Source organism: Esox lucius, chromosome 11, assembly GCF_011004845.1.
Source record: "Esox lucius isolate fEsoLuc1 chromosome 11, fEsoLuc1.pri, whole genome shotgun sequence".
NCBI classification, from domain to species: domain Eukaryota; kingdom Metazoa; phylum Chordata; class Actinopteri; order Esociformes; family Esocidae; genus Esox; species Esox lucius.
The window spans coordinates 31609589-31626538 of NC_047579.1; the positions used below are offsets into that span (position 1 = coordinate 31609589).

A 16950-nucleotide genomic window follows, 5' to 3' on the forward strand; every position below is an offset into this window, starting at 1 on the left:
TGCAGAGGGGACAGGACGACTGCACCGTATTGAGGGGAGGATGGATGGGGCCATGTATCGCGAGATCTTGGCCAAAAACCTCCTTCCCTCAGTAAGAGCACTGAAGATGGGTTGTGGCTGGGTCTTCCAGCATGACAATGACCCGAAACACACAGCCAGGGCAACTAAGGAGTGGCTCCGTAAGAAGCATCTCAAGTTCCTGGAGTGGCCTAGCCAGTCTCCAGACCTGAACCCAATAAATCTTTGGAGGGAGCAGAAAGTCCGTATTGCCCAGCGACAGCCCAGAAACCTGAAGGATCTGGAGAAGGTCTGTATAGAGGAATGGGCCAAAATCCCTGCTGCAGTGTGGTCAAGAACTACAGGAAATGTATGATCTCTGTAATTGGAAACAAAGGTTTCTGTACCAAATATTAAGTTCTGCTTATCTGATGTATCAAATGCTTATGTCGTGCAATAAAATGCAAATTAATTACTTAAAAATCACAAAAAAATTTGATTTTCTGGATTTTTGTTTTAGATTCCGTCACTCACAGTTGAAGAGTACGTATGATACAAATGAAAGACTTCTACATGCTTTGTAAGTGGGAAAACCTGCAAAATCGGCAGGTTTTGTTCTCCCCACTGTATCTGACAGAAATTTGTCAGATACAGTGGTTGTTTATCTAAATAAAACTTAGTGTAAAGAGGCTCTTAGCTTCCCAATATTTACACAAAAGTTTAATGCATGTAACATCAATAAACAACTGTCTAACGTACAAACCGATACGTCAGATATGATTCCTGACATAGTCTTACTCAAAGTGTGTGCTTATCTATTGTGGACAGACTACATATAAAATGTAAAGGTCTGACATGAAACAAAAATATGTTAATAAGTACATTAAGGGCCCATGAAGTAATTGAGAATAACTTGCGTACCTTCATCTACAGTGCATTCCCAAACCTATTTCACTTTATTATGATGACCCTTGTTTCCGCCTCTCTGACAGAGCTCCAACCACCAGCCAGACCAGTGGACTAAGACAGGACCGTTTCATTAAGACAGTGATGAGCTGAGAAAAAATTACTGGAAAGCAAACAAAGGAATGTAAAACAAAATAGAAATACAGAGATTCTCTCTCACAAGCATGAACATATTATTGTTGTTATTGTCATCATGATCATCGTCATAGTCATCATTATCATTAGCATTGTCATAGTCATCATTATCATTAGCATTGTAATCAGTATCTATAGAACCAGTATCACTATAACAAGTAAAGAAAAGATGAAGAGGTTCCCGCCTTTTATCTGCCTTTCTTTCTCTCTCTCTTTCTCTTTATCCCTTTTTCAAACACAAACTCTGGAAGATTACAGACATATCTCTGGTTCGAGTGGGCTATGTGGAACGTGTGTGCAACCTTCTGCTCTAGTTTCAAATTCCTGTTAATATGAACCTAAAATAGATTCAGCATTTTCATTTCTTCCTCCCTTCTTTCCTTCTATGAAATTAGAGCAGGCCTAGTAACAAAATATCAACTTTTTTGAAAATGACAGTGCAATTTCACCCTCTTAAAAGGTAACAATTTGGCACTGATCATTTAAATAGGAAACAATTGTGAAGACAGCTAACTTCTATACCTCTGCCTAAAAAAGACTGGGCAAGACCTCAGCAACCTTGTTGTACACCTTGTTCTAACATGCATCCTTCTTAAACAGCTTGTCTGTTTACACAAATAAACATAATCAAATCACATTGCGTATTTTAATTGCCTACACCTGCTTAAGCATGTCAGAACCAGAAGATCATGACAAATGACACATGATAGCACCGGGTATAACGTGGCTACTGTCTTCTCTCCATCCGACACTATCCTGATTAAAGGTTGAGACACAACAGGAGGACCACCTATACTAGGTTCTACAAAGCATCTTTTTGATATTGTCCAGATTCAAATTGGGTCCAAATCTGCGGCTAAGGTTTAGACGATCCAAAATCTTCCACCTGCAGAAGTAGTCAGACATTTCTGAAAACCATCTCACTGTACACATATCAGGACAGTGAAACCTCTTTTTAAATAATTATTCATGACAGGCACAATCAGAATGTGGGCACAGAACAGAGGATGTATGCTAGCTCCAGGTATAAACAATACTAGGGAAAAAGGAGAGAAACAAAGGGATTACAGGAAAAAGAGAGAACCCCACAGAATAAAACAGAAAGGACCAAGGAATCGTTTCACCCCACATTACACTATTTTCTCTTAGTTCTCTTTTTTGTTGTATCAATCATGCAGGATTCCACAGGTTTTAAACTCTGCGAGTTCAAACAAAGCTGAGCGGGTGCAACAGAAGAACCAAGCTTCAATGTTTTGAAGAAATAGAAGAATAAGAGGAAGAAGAAGCAGCCGCAGGAGTAGAAGAAGAAATACTGTCAAAATGTTATTTTTGTTTCTTTGTTTCATTTTTTTTGCCATCCACTTTTTTGTGTTTCTTCTCTCCTGGGTTGGGCAGAATATTTTGGGGGTAGTTTGGGGGTTGGAATGGGTGGATTCCTCCTTTGCAACCAAGTTTGGGTGCCCCCACTCCTTAACCCCCCACCCCAGCGCTCCATACTCAGATGGAAGGCTCATCGTCAGTGATGTCATTATTAACAGTAAACACAGATGATAAAACTCATCAATATCACCCCTGTCATTGGGGTTTGTGGTTGGTTTTTGCAATCGATTACGTGGTTACGTCTTGGACGATGTTATTTCTGTATTTTGTTTCCGTTCCAGAAGTGTAGCTCATGACATGTCAAGAAAAGCGTCCATCCCCCTCGTTCCTTCATTTTGAAAAACTAAAGTTAGAGTTTTTTTGTTTTTTGACTCCTTGCATCCGATGAGCTGGGTTCCATAGTTTCTTTTATGGAGGAATTTCTTTGTCCTCCAAACTCCAAAAATGTCCACTCCAAAAGTGGCTCTACCTCCTCCATCCCAACAAACACTTCCTCAGTAAACCCCTGCCAGAGAAACACTGAGCAGCAGAGGAAACAAAAAAGAAAAACCAATGGAAAGACAAAAAGAAAGAATCATGCCTTGGTTTCCCCTGTCTGTTGGCTGGGTATTTCCCTGGGCTGTGAGATAGGGACTGACAACTCACAATGTGTCTCCATCCCTGTATTCATTCCTCCACACCTCCCTGTCTCCAACTCTGTCTTCATTCCTCTATATATCCTCCCTCTCTCCATTCCTCCCACCCTCCTCCTCCCCTCTCTCCATTCCTCCAAACCTCACTCCCTTCCCTGTCCCCTGAGGCTAGCACCAGTCGTCCTCCTCTGTATTATTGTAGGGTTCATGCAGGCCCTTTGTTCGGGGCCCTCTGAGCTGGGAAGGATGTACCTTGTGGGGTCCGGGGTGGGTGGGACCGTGGTGGTGCTGCGAGGAGGGGGAGGAGGCGCGGTATCCGTTGGGGAGCCGTCGTGGTGGGTGAGGCTGCTGCCCCTGCGGGGCGGGGGTGGTGGTGGGTGGGGGCGCGTGGAAGGAAGTCCTGGGCGAGGTGCGGGGGTTAGGGTTGTTGGGGTGCTGTTGAGGGGGGGCTGGCGGGTGGTTTTGCAGGGGGAGAGAGGTGTGGTTCAGAGGGTGAGGGTTGTGAGGGTTGCCCTCTGAGGGGCTCTGCTCGTAGGCAGGTGGTTCATGGCGCTCACGGTCATAATCCTGATACTCCTGGTTGTAGAAGCAGCCGTCGCCCTCCTGAGATCCCCTCTCTCCTCCTTCATCCACCCAGCAGGGAGGGGGGTGGCGAGCCTGATGGGTTGAGCCATGGTGGAGTGGGGGAGGGCCCTGGGCAGGCTCAGGGGAGAAGCGGCAAGGGGCAGGAGCAGGAAGGCGTCCCTGGGTCGGGGGTCCAGGAGGTGTGGCCATAGCTTTACGGACGACGGGAGAGTAGGTGACGTGTGGGCGGGGAGTTGCCGGGGTCTGGGGGAGTTGCCGACGGCCTCGTCTCGGGGTACTGGTCCCCGAGGTGGAAGGGGCAGGACTTCCGCTCACCGAACTACTGCCCTAAACGAAAATTGAACAAGGCAAATAAAAAAAGAACCACAAAATTAAGGACGACACAAACAAAGAGAGAAGGGGTGAAGAGAGTGTGAGAGAGATGGAAGAGAGGGACGGGAACAAAGGGAGAAAGGAATAGAGAGAATGAGAAGCAGAGTAAAATGAAAGAGAAGAGAAGCAGATATAGATCATAGAGGGAGAAAGAGATAAAGACAAGCAGAGATAGATCATAGAGGGAGAAAGCGATAAAGACAAGCAGAGATAGATCATAGATGGAGAAAGAGATAAAGACAAGCAGAGATAGATCATAGAGGGAGAAAGAGATAAAGACAAGCAGAGATAGATCATAGAGGGAGAAAGAGATAAAGACAAGCAGAGATAGATCATAGAGGGAGAAAGAGATAAAGACAAGCAGAGATAGATCATAGAGGGAGAAAGAGATAAAGACAAGCAGAGATAGATCATAGAGGGAGAAAGAGAATAACAGACAATAACAACAAGAATCACAACAGCAACGATAAGAAGAGCGCAATCAGAAGTGTGAGGGGAGGAGAGATGCCGGAGACAAAAGACATCAAAAAGCAATAAAGAAAGAGAAGAGATAAATATAGCAAATTATGTCAGCATACACCATAGAAAACAGAGCAAAGCAACAAATCACACAGAATAAAGAGGACACAAAACAGGAGAAAAGAAAAGAAGAAAGATTGAATTCTGGAAAACTCAGATCTGACATACTAGGCCTGAAAATGGTGAATGTGAAAATACCCATAATGCACTTTTCAGCCTTGTTGCCTTGTTCAGAACAACATGTCTTCTATCTGAATCTAGAGGTTTTTACCGAATCACAGCTGTGTGTGTGTGTGTGTATAAATGTGTGCTTGCTTTTGTGTGCCAGTGGCAAAATGCTAAATTCTAAAATCCAATTAACTGCCTCAATCATGTCATATTTAAAAGTTTTCTTGTTCATAAATAGACATGGTTTCAACAATAAAAGGGAAACATAAAAGACAATTAACCACCAAAAGGTATTTTAGGCCAATGAGAAAAAGTCACAGAAGAACCTGAGTATACATTTTCTTTTTCAGGCAGGTGATGCAACATTGACACACATCATAGAAGCCCACCTGTCTGTGTGTCATGCACTCTCTGCTCTCGCTGGGTGATCGTGACCAGCGATGGTCACGGTCCCTTTCTCGGTTGTGGTCTCTGTCTCCTCGGGGCTGTCTGTGACCACTGTACTCTCCACCCCGCTCAGCTCGTTCGGGGGCGTAGCGCTCTTTGTCTACAGAGCCGCTGTGGTGATGGTGGTGATGGTGGTGGTGTTTGCGGTCTTTCTGCCGACCGCGATCTCTATCGCGGTCCTTCTCCTTGGGTGGCAGGTCCCCTGACTGAGTGGTGGTACTCAGGTCTGTGCCCAGCCCTGCCCGGATGAGAGTTGTTAATGTTTTTGTCACGGCATCACTGTTGCCCTTCCAATACCACGCACAGACTTCGACAGACACGCCCGCAACCCCTGCGTCTCACCCGTGTCTGCGTCAGCATATCGACTCAGTGACCTCTCAGAGGCTCTGTGAGTTCGCTCGCGGCGCCGGTGGGCGTGCCTCGGTGCTTCGCCCTCCTCAGGGAAGACCCGTTCCATTGCGTAATCGTCAGCCGCGCCCCTCTCTCTCGGGCCCCTCCTGGGTCGACTGTGGCCCAGGGAGGAGGCTGAGCGCCTCATTGGACTGTTGTCTGTTATGGTCTGAGACAGAGGGATGAGAGGGATGGAGAGAGTGACAGGGACAGCAGGAGAGATTGGGGAGAGAGTGAAAATAAGCACCGCCCCTTCAGGTCCATATGTCTTCTGTCTCTTGTCTCCAGGACAGACAGCAGGTGGGTGGTACGGGAGGACACCACGTAACCCATGACAACCACTGCCCCCCCCCCCAGCCCTACCGCACACGGTTTCAGCCTACACACCCCTGTGTCATGTGTACATCATGCTGCCTCAGGCAGAGAGAGAGAGAGAACAGGAGGAAGATAAATACATCCAAAAGGAAAAAGGGCGAAGGAAGCAAGAGGCCTGGCATGCATCCAGGACTTGATCTAGCAAGACTAGTCAGCATCTCCTCTTCCACACCATCCCCTCATCACCCCTCCCTTGAAGTCACAACACTCTCCAGGCCGCACGCAGCACTCGGCAAGGCCCCCCCCCCGCCCCGTTTCAGCATGGGCCTCCCTTCAGTCATGCAGGCGCATAGGGGCTGTCCCAAGTCCTCAAGCCCAATCAGGAGCTCTTTTCTCGGGGCAGAGGAAGTCACACAGGCCCTTGGGGCTGCTGGACACCAGGACAGTGCCTGTAATGCGATCCTCACACTCAAGCTCAGTGCATACCAGGCCTGCTCAGGACCAGTCCCCCATGTCAACAACATCTGCTGGGTTCAATTTATTTTGTTTGATTACTAATTGGTCAATTTGAAAAAGAAATTGGCTGGTTGTAGTCAACTGAGTTCTTGGTTTTGATAAACAGGTGATGAGAAAAAATGAAAACAGCCCCACAAACACACGCACACACACTAAAACTGGAGATGTGCACACACACATACACACAAATGTACAAGCACACACATTCACTTCAACAAATGCACATACTGTATATTTCTTGCATGCATGCAACACAAACACAGCAGCACAGAGACGCCCATAGGTGTGAAACACGCAACACAGCAGGTAACATCAGCATAGACACGCCCATAGGTGTGAAACACAGATCACAGCAGCGGTAGCAGGAAGAGAGAGAGAGAGAGAGAGAGAGAGAGAGGGTGCAGTGTGCCTATCCCAAACAGCCTGCTGCCTTGGTATTTGTGCCGATCAGAAAATAATGGAAAGATTGGTGCAAGCTTAGTCAAGATCAAGCTATTTCACTATCCAAACCATTCAGATCAGATCTACATCAGGTGCCTAGGGCTAGGGTACAATTTGGGATCAGGCTTCGGCCTGATCATGTCTAAGAAGCACGTTTGTATGGATGATGAAATGTGCCATATTTGGAAATAAATTAATACATTAATAAAATAATGAATGCATAGAATACCAACCAGGAAACAGTACAATAAATAATAAAATAGGTAAAATAATGTAGAAAATGTTGTAATGTATTTATTTGGATTTTTATATAATGCATACAATTAAAATACAAATGCAATACGGGGATGAGAATACTGTGATTTGATAAATGGCAGCCAACCAAAAATGTAGTTCAGATCCAACATATTCCTACAAAATTTGCCTACTATGAAACTATGAAAATCTTACAGGCGAAAATATATTGGTTGTGATTGACATGTTTTCGGAATACTTTTAAATTGCACAGTGGCTGCAATTGGCAATTGTTTTAAAATGCTGTAGATTAATTTCACTGTGACCTGCGGTTGACTATCAGGTGTGAGCTGTAGGCAGAAAAAACTAAGGCCAGAGGAGTTTGTGTCTTTGTGTGTTGTAATAGCACCATTTATCAAGTCTCAATGGCCAGCACCCTTACAGCTAAATAAATGTAGCAGACAGCCTACGGCAAAACACTGACTGGAATGAATCAGTAAATATAACAGGTGGCGTTTTTTTTAAGGCCTACAGTTCTGTTACAGTGCCATTGTTGAGCTTCATAGTGCTCTCCTTTTTATTCTTTTGGATTTTGGAAGGCTAATGTTTTGTCTATGTCTGATCTAGTTATAGTTATTTATCTGCCTCATGATGGCCAGCTTGATTTACATTCACACAGTTAATGCAAATGCAACAGATTCCGAAAGCAAAGCTGAGAATAAAAATTGAAATTGAGGATTGTGTTGCTGCACTAACAATGCAAACAAACAGACCAGCCTAGTAAGAAACAGCTGTAAAGCAAATTGTCAAAATAATCTGATAATCTGAAATTGGGTAATTACATACAAAAAAAGATGTAATTTCTAAGTAGTTCACCAAAAAAAGAAAAAGACAATCAAATTAAAGATGACAGTCAGAATTGTAACACCATAGTCATCGTATCATTTAAAATCAGAGCCAAAATAGCAAAAACCTTTCCATTGTCCAAATACTTTTTCTTTCACTGTACTGTAGGCACACTCCAAATCCCTGCTTGGACTTAATGTAACTGTTACAACCAATTATGTTTATATCTATCATATAACTTCTATAATGTTCCATTACCTCATAGTGTGGCATAATCACTACAAGTAATCATGTTTTCTGCTGATGGTTAAACACTTCAAAAGCCACTCATGTTGAATTTGTAAAATAGATCTAATTTTGAAATGACTTCCAATTGAAATGAAAACATGTGGTGGTCCATCTGTATTTGTGCAAATTATAAGCTAGATACGTGCTTACCAAACAAAACAAAATAAACGTTTATGTTAGTTTATCGTGGTTATTAGATTGATTAGCTTTATTACAGATCCATGTATGGAAGAAAGTTGTAACAATGTCTCTCGCAAAGTATGCTACGGCAACCTCATTAAAATCATTTTCTGTTAACCTGCATATCCCAATTCAATGCAGAGCAACATATCCCAGTACTGCTCAGACATTCATCCACGCTTTCCAACATTTTCAGATAATGAAATCATTAGTTTTTCTCATCTGCCAGTTGCAACAGCTCGTGCATCTCCACTACAAACTCAGCCATGTTGCTAACAATTTGAACCGCCACTCAGGTGTCAAGTGTCCAATCACATTGTCCTTAACGTTCAGCACTTTAGTCTAGTCAGAACGGCTGAACCTATCTGAACGTCACCACCCAGTATTGCATTTGTATGTTCATTTCATGCACCAACACAGCACAAGACAAATAATACACAAGAATAATTAATACAAATGCACATAAAGAGACTGTAAGAGGTAAACCAGAGCAGCAGATCGGTAAAGACAGAGACAGATAGCTATAGACAGACAGCTAGAGACAGACAGGTAGAGACAGACAGCGGTTTATTGGACCTCTCACAGAGGGCTGTTCATGTTAATGAGTGAATGAATAAAAGAAAAATGGTCTGACTGGGGAGACAGAGTACATACACTGAGATTACTTCCACGGTGCCTCCCTTTCCTTCGCTGCTGTGTGAGCACAGAGAAGACACAAACACATGCACACACACGAGGACACACACACATACACCCACACCCACGCATGTATACGCACGCGCACGGACACGCAAACGCACAGACACAGCACAGAAAGAGCACACACAGACACAGCACAGAAACGGCACACGCAGAGCACAGCACAGACACACAGAAGAGGACAGAGGGACAGGAATGGAGAGGAAGGACGAGTACGCAAATAAAGAGAGAGGAAGATAAGAGGACAGGGTGACAACCAATGTGAGGAGAGTCAAAAAATGGAGAGCGGGATAAATAAAAGAATGAAAAGGAGTGAGAGAGAGGAGAGAGAACCGTATTAGACACAAAAGCAGCGGGGAGAAACAGGACTTACCACAACAACGCACAGACACTGCCAGGCGGAGACAGTGTTGTACACAGGGCCACCCTGACCACGGCACACTACCGTTTACGCCACAGTCACCACAGCAACAACACTTTAAAACCACAGCACGTCACACAACTACTTCAAAAACAACAGTTAGGTACAGTGGAAAGGCACAACGTATGAAACATACTGAGGGTCTGAACTCGCACATATTCACATGGACCAACACACATTCTCTCAGAAAATGACCACTTGGACACACATTCACATACATCAGTAGCACACTTACTCATATCAGGGTAAAGCCACTGTTTTAACTAGTTTGGTACATCCATAAGATGCATTCCATATCGACTTTTTAAGTTTGAGCGTGACAGTACACTAGACCAGTAGTTCCCAACCTTTTTTGGTTGCTATACCACCAATAAAACATTTCTCTGCATTGAATTTACCAGTAGGCCTGGTGTCTCATAGTACTTCTACGTCATCAGAAGTACTCCTTATACACATGCCGGGTACTTCTATCGGTCCTAGTACCCTGGGCTGGGAACCACTGCTTGACTAGACCACTTGAAAAACACCTTAATAAAATAATATTTAACCAAGTAATAAGATTTCTGAATTTAAATTTCTGAATTTAAATAAACTAAGTGTCAGTCATTCTGAAATTTGGAAATGTCAGTGAAGATTTGAGAAAACCAAATGACCTAACTATGTTTTTAATAGTGCAATGGAGTGAATACTTTGACTGCAACTGTAGAGTAACGTGTGTGTTTCCGCGCTTACGTGTGTGTGTGTGCACGCACATACACTACTGTTCAAAGGTTTGGGGTCACATTGAAATGTTCTTGTTTTTTTCTGAAACCTGTTGTGCTGACTGAAGAAGCAATAAAACTGGCCTTCTTCAGACAAGTTGAATAACTGGGCCACCAACAATGGTGGGTTCAATTACAGGTGCACAACTGTACAAGAGGACAAATACAATAGTATTTGAGAAACAGACACCTCACAGGTCCTCAAATGGCAGCTCCATTAAATAGTACTCACAAAACACCAGTCTTAACATCAAGTTTGAAGAAGCGACTCTGAAATGCTGGCCTTCTAGGCAAAATTGCTAAGAAAAAGCCATTATCCCAGACCGGCCAATAAAAGGAAAAGTTTAAGATGGGTGTTCGGATCACAAAGAAGAACATTTGTCAGACACAGACCAAATAAAAAGACGCTGGAGGAGTACTTGACGACATCTGTCAAGCATGGTGGAGGCAATGTGATGGTCTGGGGGTGCTTTGGTAGTTTTAAAGTGTGAGATGTGTACAGGTTAAAAGGGATCTCGGAGAAGGATGGCTATCACTCCATTTTGCCATGCCATGCCTTACTCTGTTGATGGCGCTTGATTGGTGCCAGTTTCCTCCTACAGCAGGACAATGACCAAAGCACAGCTCCAAACTATGCAAGAGCTATTTAGAAGAACCAATCAGCTGATATTCTGTCTATAATGGAGTGGCCAGCACAGTCACCAGATCTCAACCCTATTGAACTGTTCTGGGAGCAGGTTGACTCTATGGTACGTAAGAAGTGCCCATAAAGCCAATACAACTTCAGGGAGGTGCTCCAGGAAGCATGGGGCAAAATCTATTTAGATTACCTCAACAAATTGACAACTAGAATGCCAAAGGTCCGCAAGACTGTAGGACTGGAGGATTCTTTGACGAAAGCAAAGTATGAAAGTCACAATTATTATTTAAATTAAAAATAATTTCTAAACTTGTCAATTACTATTTTACCTATTCATTTTGCTATATTTCCTATTTAAACTAATTTCATGTATGCTTTCATTGAAAACTAGGACATTTCTAAGTGGACCCAAACTTTTGAACAGTTGTGTATGTCTGCCTGGAAAACATCCTATGTTGGGTATTTCAACAGCATGAAAAGGGGAGCTACATTCAAAATGCATGATATCACATCAAATACCATGTATTCATGACAAAATATGTTTGGAAGTATCAAGATGTGTATACATTTGCAGCAATGTAGCGTATTCAGTCAAAGAGATGGAAAGGAAGCGAGAGAGGGAGGGAATGAGAAGAGGACATTAGGAGAGGAAATGAGGGGTGCTCACTTGGTTGTCGCCTGGAAGGCGTGGCATGGACGCTGCCCTTCCGTGACCTTCCATTGGCTGATAATGCTCGGTATCTGAGTAACCGTCACGCCCCATCTCTCTCATCTCTACCGTCTGGAAAATAGAGTGACATCAGGCGTGACTGTTATGAATGAACAGGTTGGGGGACCATGGTGTTATCATATATCGGTGTGGGTTGTTAATTGTTGTGGGCTAAGGAGTGTGTACAGTGAGGAATGGAGAAAACAATTAGAGAATCTCAATTGTATTTCCTCAGACAAGTCCACTTATCTCAAGTCTGTATCAAAACCCATTGACTAAGAAGGTGATAGGGGAGAGACTGAATCAAGGCATTTCCATTGAGATTCTATTAAGGACAGAGGACGCAAGCATTTGGCAGCCATTACAATTTTAGACAGTGACTGAGTGAGTGACAGACTGAGATATCTGCTGTAATACCCGTAGAATTTCCTGAAATAACCAACCCTCCTGAGATTAAACACTTGTGGAGATCTGAGATTGTTGTGTGGTGACATGGAGACAGCTCTGCCTAGGATTGATTTTAGACAGCTAGGATCACACAATCATTTGGTTAGACCGTTACAACCCCATTGATTAGATGTTTCATTTCAATGCAAGACACACTGATTTATGCTGGTGTCAGATCCCTACACCCACAGGACCTGACCAGGCTCAACAGCCAGTTAATGGTACCTGGGGGTCAACAAATTCAAATGATGAATTGGGAACCTTTGCAATTCTGCATTCCATGTCTTACAGTATGAGTTCACATGATAGGAAAATTTGATGCCAAACTTGTCTGATATTCATATATGAAGTAGAAGTCGGAGGACATACACCTTAGCATAAATACATTTAAACTCAGTTGTCCACAATTGCTGACATTTAACCCTAGTAAAATGTCCCTGTCTTAGGTCATTTAGGATCACTACTTTATTTTAAGAATGTGAAATGTCAAAATAATAGTAGAGAGAATGATTGATTTCAGCTTTTATGCCTTTCATCACAATCCCAGTGGGCCAGAAGTTTACATACACTCAATTAGTATTTTATAACATTGCCTTTAAATGTTTAACTTGGGAAAAAACATTTTGGCTTGCCTTCCAACAGCTTCCCACAGTAATTTGGGTGATTTCTAGCCCATTTCTCCTAACAGAAATGATGTCGTCAAGAAAGAGTGGAAGAGGTCTCCAGTGGGAACCTGTGAAGCTCTGGTGAACTCCAGGCCCAAGATGGTTAAGGCAGTGCTGGAAAATTATGGTGGCCACACAAAATACTGGCACTTTGCGCCCAACTTGGAAATTTTCACTCAGGGGTGTACTCACCATTGTTGCCAGCAGTTTAGACATTAATGGCTGTGTGCTGTGTTATATTGTGGGGACAGCAAATTTACACTGTTATATATATATATATATATATATACATATATATATATATATACACTGTACATATGTTTTTGTTAAACAAATCAGAAGAAATGGGTATTGTCTATGAAAACTTTATGACTTCCACGTAGATGCCACCAACACTTTGCAGTTTGTTATGACTCATTATTTGAGCTCAACATAGTGAACTTTCAACATCTTAATTAGCGACTTTCCTTGGCAAAATGCTCCAAGGAAATATAAGGAGATTAAAAGTCATTGCAAACAGATGGATGGACTGGGAAGAAAGTTTATATGGGGAATATGTCAGTCATTGATTCATTTTGTAGAACAAGTGTGATGATATTGAGCTGCCATCGATTGCATAAGCAGTGGAGTTGTTGATGCTGTTTCTTAAATTCTGCTTGATTTGAGTTTTATATGCGCTGGGAGATTTGGTCCCACACCAAAGTGTTAGGCCCAATAACCATGCTACCCTTGAGTACACCTATAAATGATATCTGTTCTCCAGAGTGACCTGGATGCTGTTGGGTGTGTTGTTACCTGCAAGTTATGCCTGCTGTCAAGTCCCTCCTCAGAGTGCTGTCCCTCAGGGCTCCAGCTGCCAACTCTCTGGGACATCTCCTGAGCCCGTGCAGTCACCCACGACTGGCTCTCCGGTACCCCCCCCTCCACCAGCCTAAAATGCACCCTCAGTCAGACAGGCCCCTTGCACACAACCCTACCCACCCCCCTTCCCTTTTGCGATCCAAAAACACACACTCAAATGTACAGTATACCTCAATACAGACACACAGACATCAGACCTGCGCATTCAGTGCTTGTGTGAGGCTAACTGAATGCACTCATCAGCTCATCTCCACAAACCAATACACTATCCACTCCAAACACACACACACACACACACACAAAGGTCCTCTACACATGGGGCGTGGGTGCCCAGCGTGTCATCCTGCTCCTTTCCTTCTCTTGGATCACAGTCCATCTATTTGGCCAATACCCATCCTCCCTCTGGCTGCAGAGAGAGGAGAGAGAAAACAGAGAGGACAGAGAGAGACCCAGAGAGAGGTGGAGGGGTGGGGACAGGGGTCTACTTACAGGCTGATGATGGGGTCTGCTGGCTGGGTAGGAGGGAGGCTGGGAGGCCCGTCCTTTGTGGGGGAGGGTGGCTCCACGCGCTGAAACAGTAATGTCGTTCGATTCTGTGTGAGATACAACATGCCCGCCGGCTTTAAGGCAGACATACAGGAAATGGGAAAGTTGGGGAAGGAAGTGAGGTCAGAGCAGGTCACAGCATCCGGGGGAGAGGGCGGTTGTCCTGCTGTAAATGTTACAATGGAAGGCTCATGCCAATGAGTCATCCAAGTCCACGTTACCAGGGAATGATTGGCATTAACCAGAGCCATATCAACTGTACACAACTATACAGTACCCAGCTATGGCTCTGGATGTGACCATTTGGATGCTAAAAAGAGGCCTAAATTTGTCTGGGATGGAAAAAGAAAAATGTCTGAAGCTTTTTTTAATTCAGACATTTACACACTATTTGACCTTATCAGCCTGTGTCAGGTTCAAATGAAGTGAATATATTAAATGAAAAGGGCATTCAAGACATAACCAAAATATTAACATCACTTCTCAACCCGACTGAATTTAAACTGTAACTTTTTACCTTTGAACCCTAATTTGACTTTGAGCAGCCAAGTGGTCACTATTGACAACCAGGAAATTTGGAGTTGGTCGGTGCAGTTTGTGCTAATCAACACATCCGTAAGGTTAGAGCCGAAGATTAACAAAACCAAGCAGGAAAGAAGGAAGGGTTGAACAAGGCAGAACATTAGCGCAAAACCACTGGACAGCTGCGTTAGGAAGAGAACATTCCAAGCCTTGGACATTAAAGGAAAATAGTTTGCAGGGATATTCAAGTATGATGTTGTGTGTGTATATATATATATATATATATATATATATATATATACACACACACACACAAACTGAAATAAATATATACTAAATATATATAATGGAATATATATATATATATATGCACTACCATTCAAAAGTATAGGGTCACTTAGAAATGTCCTTGTTTTCCGCAAAAACATACATGAAATAAGTTTGAATAGGAAATACAGCAAAATGAATAGGAAACACAGACATTCAAAAGGTTAGAAACAATAACTTTTAATTTAAATAAAAACTGTGTCTTTCAAACTTTGCTTTTGTCAAAGCATCCTCCATTTGCAGACCTTCTTCGTTCTAGTTGTCAATTTGTTGAGGTAATCTGAAGAGATTGCCCCCCATGCTTCCTGATACACCTATCAAAAGTTGGATTGGCTTGATGGGCACTTCTTAGGTACCATACGGTCAAGCTGCTCCCACAACAGTTCAATAGGGTTGAGATCTGGTGACTGTGCTGGCGACTCCATTTTTGACAGAATACCAGCTGATTGCTTCTTCCCTAAATAGTTCTAGTTCTGGCATAGTTTGAAGCTGTGCTTTGGGTAATTGTCCTGTTGTAAGAGGAAATTTACTCAAAGCGCCATCCACAGGGTATGGCATGGCATTCCAAAATGGAGTGAAAGGCTTTATTCTTCACATGCTTGACAGATAGCATCAAGCAGTCCTCCAGAATCTGGAGTCACCCATCACTGTTGACACTGAGACAGGTGTTCTGAGGGTACTATTTCGTGAAGCTGCCAGTTGAGGACCAATGAGGCATCTGTTTCTCTGACTAGACACACTAATGCATTTGTCCTCATACTCAGTTGTGCACTGGGTTCTCCCACTCCTCTTTCTATTCTGATTAAAGCCAGTTTGCGCTGTTCTGTGAAGGGAGTAGTGAAGAGTGTTGTACGAGATCTTCAGTTTCTTCGCAATTTCTCACATAGAATAGCCTAAATTTCCCAGAACAAGAATAGTCTTTCAGAAAAAAGTTAATTGGTTCCGGACATTTTGAGCCTGTTATTGAGTCCACAATTGCTGATGCTCCAGATACTCAACTAGTCTAAGAAGTTATATTACTTCTTTAATCAGCAAAACAGTTTTCAGCTGTGCTAACACAATTGCAAAATGGGTTTATAATGATCAATAATTCTTTTAAAATGATAAACATGGATTAGCAAACACAATGTACCATTAGAACACAGGAGTGATGGTTGGTGATAATGGGCCTCTCTACGTTTATATTCAATAAAAAATCTGACGTTTGCAGCTGCTATAGTCATTCACAACATAAGGAATGTCTATACTGTATTTCTTATTCATTTAATATTAAATATCCTTTTCTTTCGAAAACAAGAACATTTCTAAGTGACCCCAAACTTTTCAATGGTAGTGTGTGTGTATATATATCTAAAGTGGTGAGGGAGGAGAAAAAGAAACAATTGAGGTAGAGGACAATTTGTGAGTGAACAGGTATAGAGAGAAAGGAGGAATGGTAAAGACTTCGAATAAAAAAAGACCTGTTGCCAAATAGATTCCTATTTTTTTTATTAACTGTGGAAGTAACTGTGTTTAAGGATTCCCTAAAGAAATAGCTGTGTTAAAGTAAATATTATAGCCGTAGCTGTGTTAAAAGATTAACTATCGAAGTAGCTGTAAATTTAAGAATTTACTATGGAAGAAGCTTTGTAGTTAAGGATTCATTTTGAATATAACTGAGTTAAAGGATTAACTATGTGTAATGGAGTTTAAAACGTACCATAAGCTCACTCCACAGCTAGCTAAAAATTTTGCCAATCTGGGTATACCTTTTGTATAGCTCAAACAGTTGCTAAGTATTTAAGGAGTACGGTCACGTACATAGTGGAGTATGTAGAAGTAGTGGAGTTAGAGCTCAGTATGGGTTATTGCGAACAGTTAGGGAGGAAGCTAAACAGTTAGCAAAAGCACTTTGGTTTCAATGGTGCTGTGATCCAGATCGTAGTGGCAGTCACACGTGTC

General features: G+C 42.7%; 1 protein-coding gene across 25 annotated transcripts in view; it reads right to left on the bottom strand.

Moving 5' to 3' along the window:
• Positions 1 to 562: 562 nt before the first annotated feature.
• Positions 563 to 16950, bottom strand: part of cacna1aa (calcium channel, voltage-dependent, P/Q type, alpha 1A subunit, a) — a 127841-nt gene continuing 111453 nt past the window's right edge. For 14 of the 25 annotated variants that reach the window (XM_034295416.1, XM_034295424.1, XM_034295410.1 and 11 more), the window contains 7 exons: positions 14104 to 14207; positions 13549 to 13684; positions 11600 to 11713; positions 9066 to 9104; positions 5544 to 5760; positions 5144 to 5439; positions 563 to 4022 (listed from right to left, as the gene is read on the bottom strand). In XM_034295416.1, the coding sequence (XP_034151307.1) occupies positions 3279 to 4022; positions 5144 to 5439; positions 5544 to 5760; positions 9066 to 9104; positions 11600 to 11713; positions 13549 to 13684; positions 14104 to 14207 (1650 nt within the window). In that variant the 3' untranslated portion in view covers positions 563 to 3278. The remainder of the gene's footprint in view (positions 4023 to 5143; positions 5440 to 5543; positions 5761 to 9065; positions 9105 to 11599; positions 11714 to 13548; positions 13685 to 14103; positions 14208 to 16950) is intronic. The other 11 variants (XM_034295428.1, XM_034295427.1, XM_034295415.1 and 8 more) reach the window with 5 other exon arrangements.